The sequence below is a fragment of the Aegilops tauschii genome, chromosome 2, assembly GCF_002575655.3.
Source record: "Aegilops tauschii subsp. strangulata cultivar AL8/78 chromosome 2, Aet v6.0, whole genome shotgun sequence".
NCBI lineage: Eukaryota > Viridiplantae > Streptophyta > Magnoliopsida > Poales > Poaceae > Aegilops > Aegilops tauschii.
The window spans coordinates 602,452,908-602,466,794 of record NC_053036.3 but is presented as its reverse complement, the minus strand read 5'-3'; the positions used below and the strand labels follow the sequence as shown (position 1 = coordinate 602,466,794).

At 45.9% G+C, this 13,887-nt stretch overlaps 1 protein-coding gene across 1 annotated transcript; it reads right to left on the bottom strand.

Moving 5' to 3' along the window:
- Positions 1-3,773: 3,773 nt before the first annotated feature.
- Positions 3,774-9,230, bottom strand: LOC109759004 (golgin candidate 2). The gene is made up of 10 exons (XM_020317846.4): positions 9,065-9,230; positions 8,414-8,983; positions 7,291-7,401; positions 6,980-7,039; positions 5,974-6,031; positions 5,745-5,800; positions 5,510-5,602; positions 4,893-5,018; positions 4,496-4,543; positions 3,774-4,376 (listed from the first exon to the last, which is right to left on the bottom strand). The coding sequence occupies exons 1-10, from the start codon at positions 9,116-9,118 to the stop codon at positions 4,014-4,016; spliced, it is 1,539 nt and encodes a 512-aa protein (XP_020173435.1). The 5' UTR covers positions 9,119-9,230; the 3' UTR covers positions 3,774-4,013.
- Between the last annotated feature and the right edge of the window lie 4,657 nt (positions 9,231-13,887).

The window sequence follows — 13,887 nt, the reverse complement described above, 5'->3', positions numbered from 1 at the left end:
AGGGTATGGGTATACCCACGGGTACAAGGCTATATCCGTACCCTACCCATGACTTAATGGGTAGGGTATGGGTACTACCCATGGGTATAAAAGTGTGCCCATACCCTGCCCATGTGGGTACGGTACCCGCGAGTACCCGTACCCATGGGTAAAACTTGTTGGAAATATGCCCTAGAGGCAATAATAAAATGGTTATTATTGTATTTCCTTGTTCATGATAATTGTCTATTGTTCATGCTATAATTGTATTAACTGGAAACCATAATACATGTGTGAATACATAGACCACAACATGTCCCTAGTAAGCCTCTAGTTGACTAGCTCGTTGATCAATAGATGGTTATGGGTTTCCTGACCATGGACATTGGATGTCATTGATAACGGGATCACATCATTAGGAGAATGATGTGATGGACAAGACCCAATCCTAAGCATAGCACAAGATCGTGTAGTTCGTTTGCTAAGAGCTTTTCTAATGTCAAGTATCGTTTCCTTAGACCATGAGATTGTGCAACTCCCGGATACCGTAGGAATGCTTTGGGTGTACCAAACGTCACAACGTAACTGGGTGGCTATAAAGGTGCACTACAGGTATCTCCAAAAGTGTATGTTGGGTTGGCACGAATCGAGACTGGGATTTGTCACTCCGTATGACGGAGAGGTATCTCTGGGCCCACTCGGTAATGCATCATCATAATGAGCTCAATGTGACTAAGGAGTTAGCCACGGGATCATGCGTTACGGAACGAGTAAAGAGACTTGCCGGTAACAAGATTGAACGAGGTATTGGGATACCGACGATCGAATCTCGGGCAAGCAACATGCCGATAGACAAAGGGAATTGTATACGGGATTGATTGAATCCCCGACATCGTGGTTCATCCGATGAGATCATCGTGGAACATGTGGGAGCCAATATGGGTATCCAGATCCCGCTATTGGTTATTGGCCGAAGAGGTGTCTCGGTCATGTCTGCATGGTTCCCGAACCCGTAGGGTCTACACACTTAAGGTTCGGTGACGCTAGAGTTGTTATGGGAAACAGTATGTGGTTACCGAAGGTTGTTCGGAGTCCCGGATGAGATCCTGGACATCACGAGGAGTTCCGGCATGGTCCGGCGGTGAAGATCGATATATTGGACGAAGGGTATTGAAGTCCGGAAGTGTTTCGGGGGTACCAGGCTATGGCCAGCATGACCGAAAGGTGTTTCGGGAGCCCCGGCAAGTGTTGGAGGGCCTCATGGGCCAAAGGGGAAGGGGCAAACCAGCCCACTAAGGGGTGGTGCGCCCCCCACACCCTTTCCCACGTTACTTGGGGAGGTGGGGCGCCTCCACCTGGCTTGGGAGGCAAGCCTCCACCTGCTTGGCTTGGGGGGCAAGTCTCCCTAGGATTTTCCCTAGGGAGATCCAATCTGCTTGGCCGCCGCCCCCTAGGGGAAACCCTAGGGCGCCTCCCCCTCTCCCCTTGCCCCTATATATAGTGGAGGGGTGGGAGGGCAGCCGCACCTCTTCCCTGGCGCAGCCCTCCCTCCTCATACACCTCCTCCTTCTCCTCCGTAGTGCTTAGCGAAGCTCTGCCGGAGAACCACGAGCTCCATTGCCACCATGCCGTCGTGCTGCTTGAGTTCTCCCTCAACTTCTCCTCTCCCCTTGCTGGATCAAGAAGGAGGAGACGTCCCCGGGCTGTACGTGTGTTGAACGCGGAGGCGCCGTCCGTTCGGTGCTAGATCGGATCTTCCGCGAAATGAATCGCCGCGAGTACGACTCCATCAACCGTGTTCTTGTAACGCTTCCGCTTAGCGATCTTCAAGGGTATGAAGATGCACTCCCCTCTCTCTCGTTGCTAGTTAATCCATAGATTGATCTTGGTGATGCGTAGAAAATTTTGAATTTCTGCTACGTTCCCCAACAAAACTGCCATCCTTGCGCCCGACACGTCCTTTGTAAAGCGTTGTTCCTAGCAAGGGTGACGCTTTGATTTCGGATACATGGGTATCTTCTTTTCATACGGCAACAACATCTATATGGATTATAAAGGTAATATATATTTACACACAAGGTTAACACTTCTTCCTTGATGCCTTTCTTTTATTGGACTCCTCCGCTTGCTAGAAGATCTTGCAGATGACCAGCCACTTGGTAGGAACTAACACCAGGCTATTGCCTTCTTCTCGTCCTCGACGTCGTCGAGGTTGTACTAGTGCATCACCCCACTTGGTATCATCTTGCTTGTCATCGGAACCAACGCAGAGCACCCAAATCTTCCTCCAACCCGTGCACCGCTCGTTGGCATTCAATGGCAGGCTATTGTCGGTCTTGTGAAACATTATGGTTACGCGGCGTTCTGTCAGTATCTTGCGATGTTTCCTTGTTCCAATCTTGTACATCTTAGAAGGACGCAACAATTGACAGTTAGTTTGAGAACTGTTGTGTGTGTACGTGAGATGTCAGCATTCAGCGCTCTCTTGGTTGATTCAACAAATAGGAATATATGGCATTCCATACCCGAACCCGTCTCAGTCTCATGCATGTACAAGTATAGAATCTAATAACTACTACAAGTACACAATTCAAGAAATATTTGTGTTCATGACTAGTTAGGAAGGAAGTAATGTCGATGTGTATCTCACCTAAAAGTTTCTCATGATGGGTGTAGCATATGCTTTCTTTGATGACTATAGAGGGTATTAATCATCAATCAGAGAGAGAGAGAGAGAGAGAGAGGGAGAGCAAGAGAGATCCCGCGCCCTTACCCCTCACTTTGGCGTTGAGGTGTTCTATCCGCTCCTGGTCTGTGGGGTCAAACCTGAAGCCAGCCGAAAACAACAACCAATATTTTTTTTTGCGGGAAACTGTCGATCTATTCATCTTCAGTCATGGTAGTACAATGAACACCAGAAATAATAAAAATTACATCCAAATTCATAGACCACACAGCGGTTAATCCCAATACAGACATGGATAATACATTAACCCCTTTTGTGGTGGAAAGATAATGTAACCTCTAGTCCAAAACTAAAATACAAATACAAGAAACCCCCAAGAAACTCTAGCAAAGCCGATAGATTTAGAAAATACCAACAACAATCCAATGTCTTCTACTGATTAGAAAACTTCTACAAATATCACAACAACAATCCAATCTTAAGAAGAACAGTTTTCACTTGTTATTCCTTCTTCGGAGCTTCATGATGAACATCGGCCCCACATGTCATATACCTTTAGAGATACACTATTTTCATTAGGTAGTTAAAATACTTACCATGCATGATGTTGTACTGTGAAACGTAGCATCTAGAGTCAGTGGTTTGGTAATGCTTCACACCACTTTGGTTTGTTTTATTCTTTGCATAAATTTCCTATGATTTGGAGCTTACATTTAGTATGTCATGAAGTTATTATGTATGAAAGTACAAATTGAATCTCCCATATCTTGTAGTGCTCATAAGAACACTGGCGCAGTCTCGACGCACACAAACACACACAAAATGGCCTCAACGTCATCATCTTCTCACGATTGAGATTTTTAACCTTGTTGTAATATTTGTCATCATCTTCTCACGATTAAGATTTTTAACCTTGTTGTAATATTTTTCCTTAGGTAGGTACCGCTGTGCCCGAATACTTTTCTGAAGAATCTCTTTGCACACTTCGGAGGCCAACTCATCTTCTAAGGCAATATCAAACCTAAAACCTTATACCCATCACTCCTTCCAGACGCGAAGCTGGCTTGTACTCAAGTACACGTTACTGCAGAAAATGAGATGCCAGAGAGAGGGGGAGAAAACATACTCCCGAGTATGTGACAGAATTACCATTCAGGTTGTTCATATCTGAGTTGGTATAACCATCCATCAGGTGACTTCGCCTACCGAGCACAAAACCAGTAATATTATCTGTGATCTGTCAACAAGTCGTAATGTGTCTCGCGCTGCTCGCTGCACAGCAATGGGCTACGTATATATCTATGGTGTACACAAGGAAAACAAAAATACAGAGAGAAAACACACATGGTTAAATACTAGTCTTGTTGATCAACTCCAGAGAGAAGGTGGCGCCGGGGCGGGTATCCGGGACAGCAGGATGCGATGACAGTATGTACATGACCCATATGTGGAGGCACACCAGGTACACCGCGGCGCCGACCTGCGCCTTCGGGTTTCGCCGCAGGAAGATGTGACCGGCTGAGAAGATGGAGTCGAGCTGTCGTATCGCGTATCCCAGGTGCTGCTGCCCCGTCCGTATCCTGTCACGCAGCCTTGGGGAAGAATATGGTGGATATGATTCTTGCCATGTACCGGCCTCGATGTCTATCCTTGACGACGAGCTTGAGGACGCTAGCGACGAGGCGTTGGTGTCGAGCGACCTCGAAACAGCCTGAAGATGATGGACGAATGATGTCAGTTGACTTGCGTGTGGTTTTAACTGAGTAGATTGACTGGGAATCTGCAAACTATGATGAATTGAATATGGTGGGTGGGTTTACATGTGCATACCTCCATTCTCAGTACCAAAGTTGACTTCTCTGAAGACAGGGACTCGACCTGAAAAAAGAAGACGTTTTAATCTCAACGTTACATAGTGTACCAAAGCATACATCAACCAATGGTTTCAAGGAAGATTGACAGATCCACTATCTAGAAAGATAATGACATCAACCAATGGTCATTACATTAGCTAACAAATTTATAACCAAGCAAAATTAGTCAAGCATTATTTTCCTCTGCAAATAGCTATTTGGAATAAAAAGGGTGCTGAAGTTCCAAGACATGCTATAAAATATAATCGTTTCCAATCACAATTCAGGAATCCCAAGACATGCCATAAAATATAATAGGTTTCCAATCATAATTCAGAAATCAAACACGGGACCAGCACATACAAGGAGCTAACCTGCATTTGTTTTTGAATCAACCGATCGGTGAGTTGATCGAGCCTCTTCTTGAGCTCAATTTCAACCTCTGTAGGTTGCACCATGTCCCTTCTTGTCAGCTCAATGTTTTCTTCAATCTTCCTTGCCTATGGATAAAAAAAGGAAATCACGATGCAGACAATTGTTTAATCTAATTTTAACTAATTTCTGCAAACAAAAATTAAAAAAACTCAACAAATGACACTCAGCCTATAAGCACTGGATAGTACTAAGAATAGCATGCTCTAAGGTGCACATACACAAATAATATTCTACAAAAAGTTAGATAGCTATGTGTTATTAATTTGTGGTTATAATTTATTTCCGCCCCTTTACCCGATGATGTAAAGCATAAAAGAAACATGTATACAGTAAAAAAAACATAAAAGTTATTTTGACCTCTGTGTCTCAAACCAGATCAATGGGATCTCAAAATATTTAGCTAGTTGGCACTCCACTGGAACGAATCCTGAGCAGTACTATGCTAAAGTACAGAACAATTATTGCGTAAAGCAATATGTGGACAGAATCCCTAGATCAACATACGAAGTAACATAAATGAACCATCGATTTTCAAGCTATAGCCCGGAGAACATACCTTGTCCTTCAAGCTGACAATTCTATCACAGGTCTGGGTGTATTCTGCATCAATGATTTCGTCTTCCAGCTTTAATCTTCTCAAGGATTCTATCTAGACAAAATCACAACGAAGTTACAAATGGAAAAGATAAGCCTTTCCTAAGTTAATATTTTTAATTGAACAGCTTAACAAACATCATTTCTTTCGTATGGAATAGAAGACAAATAACATCAAGGGTAATTCAAATGCATACTTCATCAACCAAAGGGGCACTTGTCTTCTGTATCTTCGCTATCTTTCTCTTGTACTCTGCTCATTGAAAAATAAAGACGTGTGTAGTGAATATGAAATACTAGTGCTATTTACTAATGAGAAACTTCCTGAAAAGAATGTCAAGCTAATAATATCAAATTGGTGTAATAATCAGAAACAAAAGTGTTTAAAGCTCAAAAGGTCAGAAAGCCAAAGAATGGCCAACTTACTGTCTTGAGCAAAAGTCTTCAAGTCAACTTCCTCTCGGAGATGAGCCACTTGATCAACCTACTCATAATAGAAAGAAAAACAAAATTTTAAACTCTGCTCAACATTGGTGTAGTATTCCGCTGCTCGTCCAACTCACTTCTACTACCAGGGTCTATGGCAACTATTTTCCACTAGCCACTTAATCATATTTGTGTATGAATACATAGAGCATGCTCATTTTAGACAATCCCGATCCAAATACACCAATTACGTCTTAATGGAAGCATTTTAGAAAACAATCAATCAAGAATTGGGACTTGAATTTTGCACGATACAAGCGCGAACAAATGCCACCATTCTCTAAATTCAAAAAAGAAGCATGAAATAAGCTAATCTTCTACTGGCACTCTTATATGCGGTTCGGCCCCACATAGCATACAATAAGACTTTCTACATACACTCTTCCTTCTTGGTAAATGCCAAAAACTGGGCCATGTACTCTGCACGAAATAGGCACTAGCAAATGCCTGTGTTCTCCCAATCTAAAAGGGAAGAACAAATCTTAAAATTCTGGCAGTTCTTTGCTCTGCCCACGCTTGGTGCGTGTTTTAGAATATTATTATAATGTTAGCAACTATAATGCGTAGGTAAGTTGGTAGCTAATTATAACTGATCCCCGAACCACAAGTATAGACACTATGATATTCTTGTTATACAATACAAGTTAATAACATTATTGCACTTCATGGTTCAATTGATTCTCAAAATAGTTACAATGTAAGGATAGTGGCTATACCTTTGTTTTAACAATGTAGAAATCACAACACCCCTATCCTATGCCTAACTGACTGTTTCGGCCAAACATTGAAAAAATGTTGTCCACGGCAAAACTGTATATAGTATATACAGAGGAAGTGCGCTTGTACATACAGACAAACTTTAGGTACTAAAAGGAACTGGAAATGAATAACAACAGTCAGTCAACTGACATAGAGAGATGAGGTAGAAGAGGAAAATAAAACATACTTGAACTTCCAAATTCCATTGTTCCCTGGCAAGTGACTTTGCAAGCTCTGCATTTGTAACCTGCATAGATATTTGGTAAAGACATTGTTGAGACTTGTAGTGATTATACAAACTAACATGTCCAATTTATGCTGCAAGTGGTAAGAGATATGGGTCTTATATACTGCAAGTATAAAGCCTAATACACACTTTTAGGAAACTGAGAACATAATATTCTCTGCCACAAAAGTAAAAAGGGGTATATTGCGTTGCTTGTTGTAAAAGCAGGGCAACAAGAACAGATGCATCATTCTAAACATGGTGACACACACCTCAAGCTCAGCCAACCGCACAAGGGCTTCCATTCTAGTGCTGTGATGCCGTTGTTTCTCTATCTCTGTAGCTTCCATGGTTTCAATCATACTAGTCTGCAACTCTGAAGCCTGCAATTAAACATGAAAATAGTTGGAAAAGAATGATGATAAAGAAATATCATTTTCTGGAAATCAAACTCACATGACAACTTATTATATGAAATTGAGTTGTCAACCCAATCTTGTAATTCACAATACACAGTTGTGGGAAGAGAGCATGAGAAGACAATCAGCATTAGTTGTTAAATAAGCGTTCAATTAGTCAATTGAGAGTTTGAGACCACTCAAAAAAATCCATGAGCAATATACACTAAAAAAGCCCCATGAGAAAAGTATAGCAATACACAATCAACGGATCACAGAATGAAATCAATGCTAAAAAGTAAAAACTCAGAACAGTAACAGACTGGTGATAGGCTGATAGCAAGAGCAAAGTCCATCAACATAATTGGAATTCCCATGGCCAGGTTGCTTACTGCCATTGTTAAGATCAGCATAAAGTTGCATAGCCAGAGAAATGCCTAATTGTATCATTCTTGTTAAATGTCTGCTTGTTAGTTTTGGTTTCTTAGTTATTGCTTCTTATAGTACAGACACTGCCTGAACTGATCCTAAAAACATGCATGAACTCCTTTGCTGATTCAAACGTGCCATGAATGGCTAAAGTAGAGTGATCATCAATGCTAAGGCTTAGAACATTCTCTTTTAACCCGCCCATTGAGTCGTAGGACATGGTAGCAATCTCTCAAGCCAAAGGTTGCTTACTGCCATTGTTAAGATCAGCATAAAGTTGCATAGCCAGGGAAATGCCAAATTATATCATTCTTGTCAAATGTCTGCTTGTTAGTTTTGGTTTCTTATTTATTGCTTCTTATAGTACAAAACACTGCCTGAACTGATCCTAAAAATATGCATGAACTCCTGTACTGATTCAAACGTTCCATGAATGGATAAAGTAGAGTGATCATCAATGCTAAGGCTTGCAACATTCTCTTTCAATCCGCTAGTCGTAGGACTAGTAGTAACCTCTCAAGCTACACAAGAGAACCTAAATTCGCCACGAAGATTGAAGCAGACTCACCTCCTGTGCTTGCTCCTTCTCACGCACAGCGAGCAGCTTCTCAAGGCTGGTCTTCTCCCCCTCCAGTCTCGCCACAGCCTCCTCCCTCTCTGCAATGGCTCGCGCCGCCATCGCCGCGAGCCGCTCGGCACGGCGGCGGCTCCGCTCCTCCTCCCTCCGCCTCTCCTCCTCCGAATCGTCGCTCCCGGACCCATCGGAATCGTCATCGCTCCCGCTCCCGCTCCCGCTCCCGCTCTCAGACGGGCCTCCCTTCTCGGCCTCCTCCCGATCCCTCCGATCCCCCTCCGCCTTTGCCTCGACCGCGACGGCAGGCTCGGCACCGGGCTGATCCTGCGCGGAGAGATCCGCCGCGGCGGAGGCGGAGCGGCGGGGCGCGGAGGGCGGCGGAGCGGGAGGCTGGGAGTGGCGCCTGGCGGCGATGCGGAGGCCGAGGGAGGGGGGCGGGGTCGCCGGCGGCGGCCTGCGAGGGGCGGGGGCGTCGAGGAGCGCGGACGAAGAGGGCTGCTGGAGGGCGGTGAGGTCGGAGGCCGAGGAGGACTTGCCGAGCGACTCCGCCGCCTGCTGGTCGATCTGTGGGAGAAGACGAGTGGATGGTTAGAAGAGCTGGAGAGGGTAGTGAGGACGAACGAGAGGGGGGAGCGCGGCGCTTGCTTGGTGGAGGAGGGTTTCCGCGGCCTTGAGCTTGGAGGAGATCCAGCCGGCCATGGCGCCCCGCCGGCGCGCGCGGATTGGAGCGGCGGCGCGGGTTGGTGGATCGCTGGGCCGCGCAACCGCCGACCGAAGGGCGTTTGGTTGTGCGTGCTAATTGTTCAAAGTGAAATTCCATGTTATCTCTCTAGTTGCTAAGCTCCCACGAAATGCAACAACCTGCATCGCGGCTGTAATTCTCGCCAGGGGCCCACCTGTAAGTAGGTGGAGCATTGAGGCGGGGCAGTCATATATGGTAGTGATAATTATGTTCGGTCGGTGGAGGAAACTTCCTGCGTCTTTCCTGCAACTTCTTTTCGCTTCCTTTTTCCATCTATTACTCGCCAAACACACCGCCTCCTTCGGTCCTTCCCCATGCTCCCGATCTACTTCCCGCCTTCTCCGTCGACTGCAGCCGCCACCGCCCCACTCCAGCGCTCGCGATCCTCCTCCTCCTCGGCGGTGTGCAACTTGCGGCATGATGGCTCAGGACGAGGCGCTTGACGCTCCCGCAGGCGCTCATGGTCAACAACTGGTGTAGTGGCGGGGCAATGTGGAGGCGCGTGGGGTGGCGCTGCTGGTGGATTGAATGGGCGTGTGCAGAGGAGATGCGAGGTGGTGGTGTCGATGAAGCTGAGGGAGGATATCATCATGCCACAGTGCTGCGATAGGGACGGAGGGCAGCGGCAAGAGCGATGGTACCCATGTTGGATAAGATGCGGGAGACCACAACGAACTCAAGCGGAGGTCAAGGGATGGCGCCATTATCGGTCCGTCGCCGGGTCCTTCTGCGAGGTCTCCATTGTCGTCGCCACCTGCCATGTCTACGAGGTACTCTATGCCACGCTAGAGGTCAGCGGACGAGAGGGATCGCGTAGCGGGTGTTCCTGGTGTGCTCCTTAGGTGGGGCCCATTTTCTGTCTCTCGACTCTCTTAAACCTAGATCAGGGGATTATATGAATACGTGCTTTTGGTTCTGGTTCATATGGATCAAACAAGAGCATTCATTTTTTCCGTTGGGATTTGTAGCTCACTTGGGTTCATGACTGTAAATCAAAGATAGTTTTCGGGGTTTTCACTCTATTATGTGCACGCCATATGTTCGATAAAATGCCTATGGATATCAACTGGCTATTTAGACTATTTGCCTTACATCAACTTCCTGCATCTATCTTTCAACGGAGCTGGCTGTAGCCACTGCGTGCACCCGCACATGGTCAGTCCCTTCCGCGAGGGTGGTGCTCGCCTGCTAGACTGAATCTATTGTGTTGCATGCATGATAGGGATGTTGTGCTGCCTCATTTCTGAACTTTGAGGTTATGTATTCTTCTATTTCTGCTTAATATCATTTTTCTTTCATTCATAAGTGCCAGCAACTATGTGTTAATTACATCCTCATTATAGCGTGAAGCATGTGTAGGTGTACTGTACACAAGCTCAATTGAGCTGTGATTTCTTAGTAAATGAAAGTTAAGAAACAATTGCAAAATTGTAGGGATACCAATGTGGAGCTGATTTTTCTGCATATTAGAAGGTGATGCAAGCAAGGGCATTACATGTTATGATCATTTTGTTTGTCTTTTAGTTTATGTTTTGTGGATGTGAAAAGTTTGGCCGAATGTCAATGTCTAATGTAGCATGTCATTGTTGTTCAGATATTCCCTTTTTCAAAATAAAGCTAATCTTTACTGTCATTTACCGCAAACCCGAAGATTCATATGTGGATCTTTATCACGAGTAACTTGGACATTGCTATGGGTTGAAAACACTGCCATGCGGTACACTGTAACTAAAACTGATGACAAGTTTGTTACTCATATGATGCAACATTGTTGGTTTGCTAAGGAATTAGAGAATTGCAATTCCACAAGGCAACAACCCATGGTAAAAGTTAATCTGAAGGTATATGCTATATGTGATGTTCATTTTCCTAGTCACTACGTAAAGTTGCACTTTTCTTAGCCATTCTAATGTAGACTGCCATGATACATAGACTTCTGAAATTGTCCACTTCTTCATCTCTTAAAAGCACCCTATGAATGGAGCCTCCCGGTGCATCAAGGTATTTTTGCATTTGCGGCCCCAAATGTCAGGGAGCGAATCAATTGTGGGTTGCAATCCGGCCTATTCACACGTGAACATGACACTCCTGCGTTGATTGATAGACCAATTGTAAGGGCATATTTATCCCTAAGATGTTTTGGTGATTGATGACAATGCTTTTGCGGACTAATCGTGTGCATTGAGTGTTTTCAGAGATTCATCCTTTTGGCACGAGACGATTCCCTCCCCTCGGAGCTTGAAGCGAAGACGGTGTAGTCCTTTCGAATTAGTTTGGTGGACTAGTTTCATAGGGTTCACCGTACTATCAAGAGGGGGTCTGCTTTGGAAAGGCTAGGGCGGAATCATCACGTACACTTCCTTTGCCCCCTTCCGAGCCTTTCCGCTTCAATGATGGGGTCGTTCCCCTTCTCAGTGTGCCCTCTCTGGTCCCAGCGGTAGTACCGCGGGCCGGAGCGGTAGTACCGCTTGGGTGCTACAAGCGGTAGTACCGCTCTAGAGCGGTAGTACCGCCTCGATTCGAGGAGTCTTTTTTCGTGTCGGGTTTTACGGTACTAGCCGCGGCAGTGGGGGCCGTAGTACCGCTCGTATGCGGTAGTACCGCCCTGACCACCGCGGTAGTACCGCTCTGGGCCCAGCGGCAGTACCGCGAGGGGGAGCGGTAGTACCGCTGGCCAAGCGGTAGTACCGCTCTCTGCGGGGCTGGTGTGGGGGGTAACGGTTGGATTGTTCCCCCCCACTATATAAGGAGGTCTTCGTCCCCAAAGTTGACCCACCTCTTCCCCCAAAAGCTCCATTGTTGCTCCAAGCTCCATTTTCGCCCGATCTCTCTCCCTAGCCAATCAAACTTGTTGATTTGCTCGGGATTGGTTGAGAAGGCCCCGATCTACACTTCCACCAAGAGAAATTTGATTCCCCCCACTAATCCCTAGCGGATCTTGTTACTCTTGGGTGTTTGAGCACCCTAGACGGTTGAGGTCACCGCGGAGCCATAGTCCATTGTGGTGAAGCTTCGTGGTGTCGTTGGGAGCCTCCAATTAAGTTGTGGAGATTGCCCCAACCTTGTTTGTAAAGGTTCGGTCGCCGCCTTCAAGGGCACCAATAGTGGAATCACGACATCTCGCATTGTGTGAGGGCGTGAGGAGAATACGGTGGCCCTAGTGGCTTCTTGGGGAGCATTGTGCCTCCACACCGCTCTAACAGAGACGTACTTCCCCTCAAAAGGAAGGAACTTCGGTAACACATCCTCGTCCCCACCGGCTCCACTCTTGGTTATCTCTTACCTTTACTTGTGCGCGCTTATATTGTGTTGTATCCCTTCCTTGCGTGTGTGCTAGTTGTTGTTGCATCATATAGGTTGCCCACCTAGTTGCATATCTAGACAACCTACTTTGATGCAAAGTTTATATTGGTAAAGAAAAGCTAAAAATTGTTAGTTGCCTATTCACCCCCCCTCTAGTCAACTATATCGATCCTTTCAATTGGTATCAGAGCGTCGTCTATTTTTAAGGACTTTACCGTCCGAAGAGTATGGTTGACGTCGTAGACGGTGTGGAGCACTCCGGTGTGAATCCGGTCTCGTCTACGGGAGATGGGGGAACCGCGATCTCTTGTGAGGAATTAAATGTGGCGTTGGACACATTGAAAACCTCCATGACTACCGAGGTCGAAAGCATGTTTAATAAATACTTAGAAGGGCTTAAGCTTTCCACCGCACCGTTGAAAGTGGGTGATCCCGCCAACAAGGTGCGGATGCTACCTCCGACAAAGGGGAAGCTACTAGCGAGAAAGCTCCTTCTTCTAGTGGTAAAAAGGGCACCGGCATCTTTGCCCATGTGGAACCTCCACCTGTCTATGGTGGACCGCTCCCTTCCACTCATTTAAATCATGCCGGCCCGCCTCCTAAGATTGAGAAGAATGTAGATTTTGATTCTTGGGTCTATCGTTTTAAGCGTCATTTAAATCATGTGAACACTAACCTTTGGAGAATCATTAAAGAAGGTTTCTATCCGCATGACCGAAGTAACTTCACTCCTAGAGAAGTTGTGGATCATCAGTTCAATGAGAATGCTCTCTTCATCATCCAAGAAGCAATCCCACCCGAAGATCTTCCTCATCTCCGGCCTTACACCGTGGCCAAAGATGCTTGGCTCCAAGTTGTTTCCCTCTATCGGGGAAGCGCAAGCATTCAATGCTCCAACTATGAAGTGGTGCAAGATGAAGCCAACGAGTTTGCAATGAAAGAAGATGAAGAACCTCGTGAGCTTTTTCGGAGAGTAACCAAACTCGTGGTCTCTCTCCGAGATCATGGAAGTAAGGACACGGATGACAATTGGATCAAGCGCAAATTCCTCAAGGCAATGATGCCCTACCACAAAGCCATGTCCTCCGTAATTCGTCAAAGGCCGGACTTCCACACCTTGTCATCAAGTGAAGTGTTGGATGAGTTTGTTGCTATGAGCATCTTGGACAAGACCGCCGACAATGCGGTTCTTCGCTCTCAAAGAGTAAAGAAGCCCAACCTTGCTCTAAAGGCCAAGGTTAGTATGGAGGAAGAGGATGAAGAGGAAGAAGAGGAGGGCAACCTCGAAGATATGAAGTATGCCTATCATGAACACATGGCTCTTGCTTCAAGGCAATTTTGGAGCAAGAAGAACACAAGGCCAAACTTCAACAAGAACAATTCAAGTGGCGCAAAGGGCAAGCAACGAGTGAGGACTTGCTTC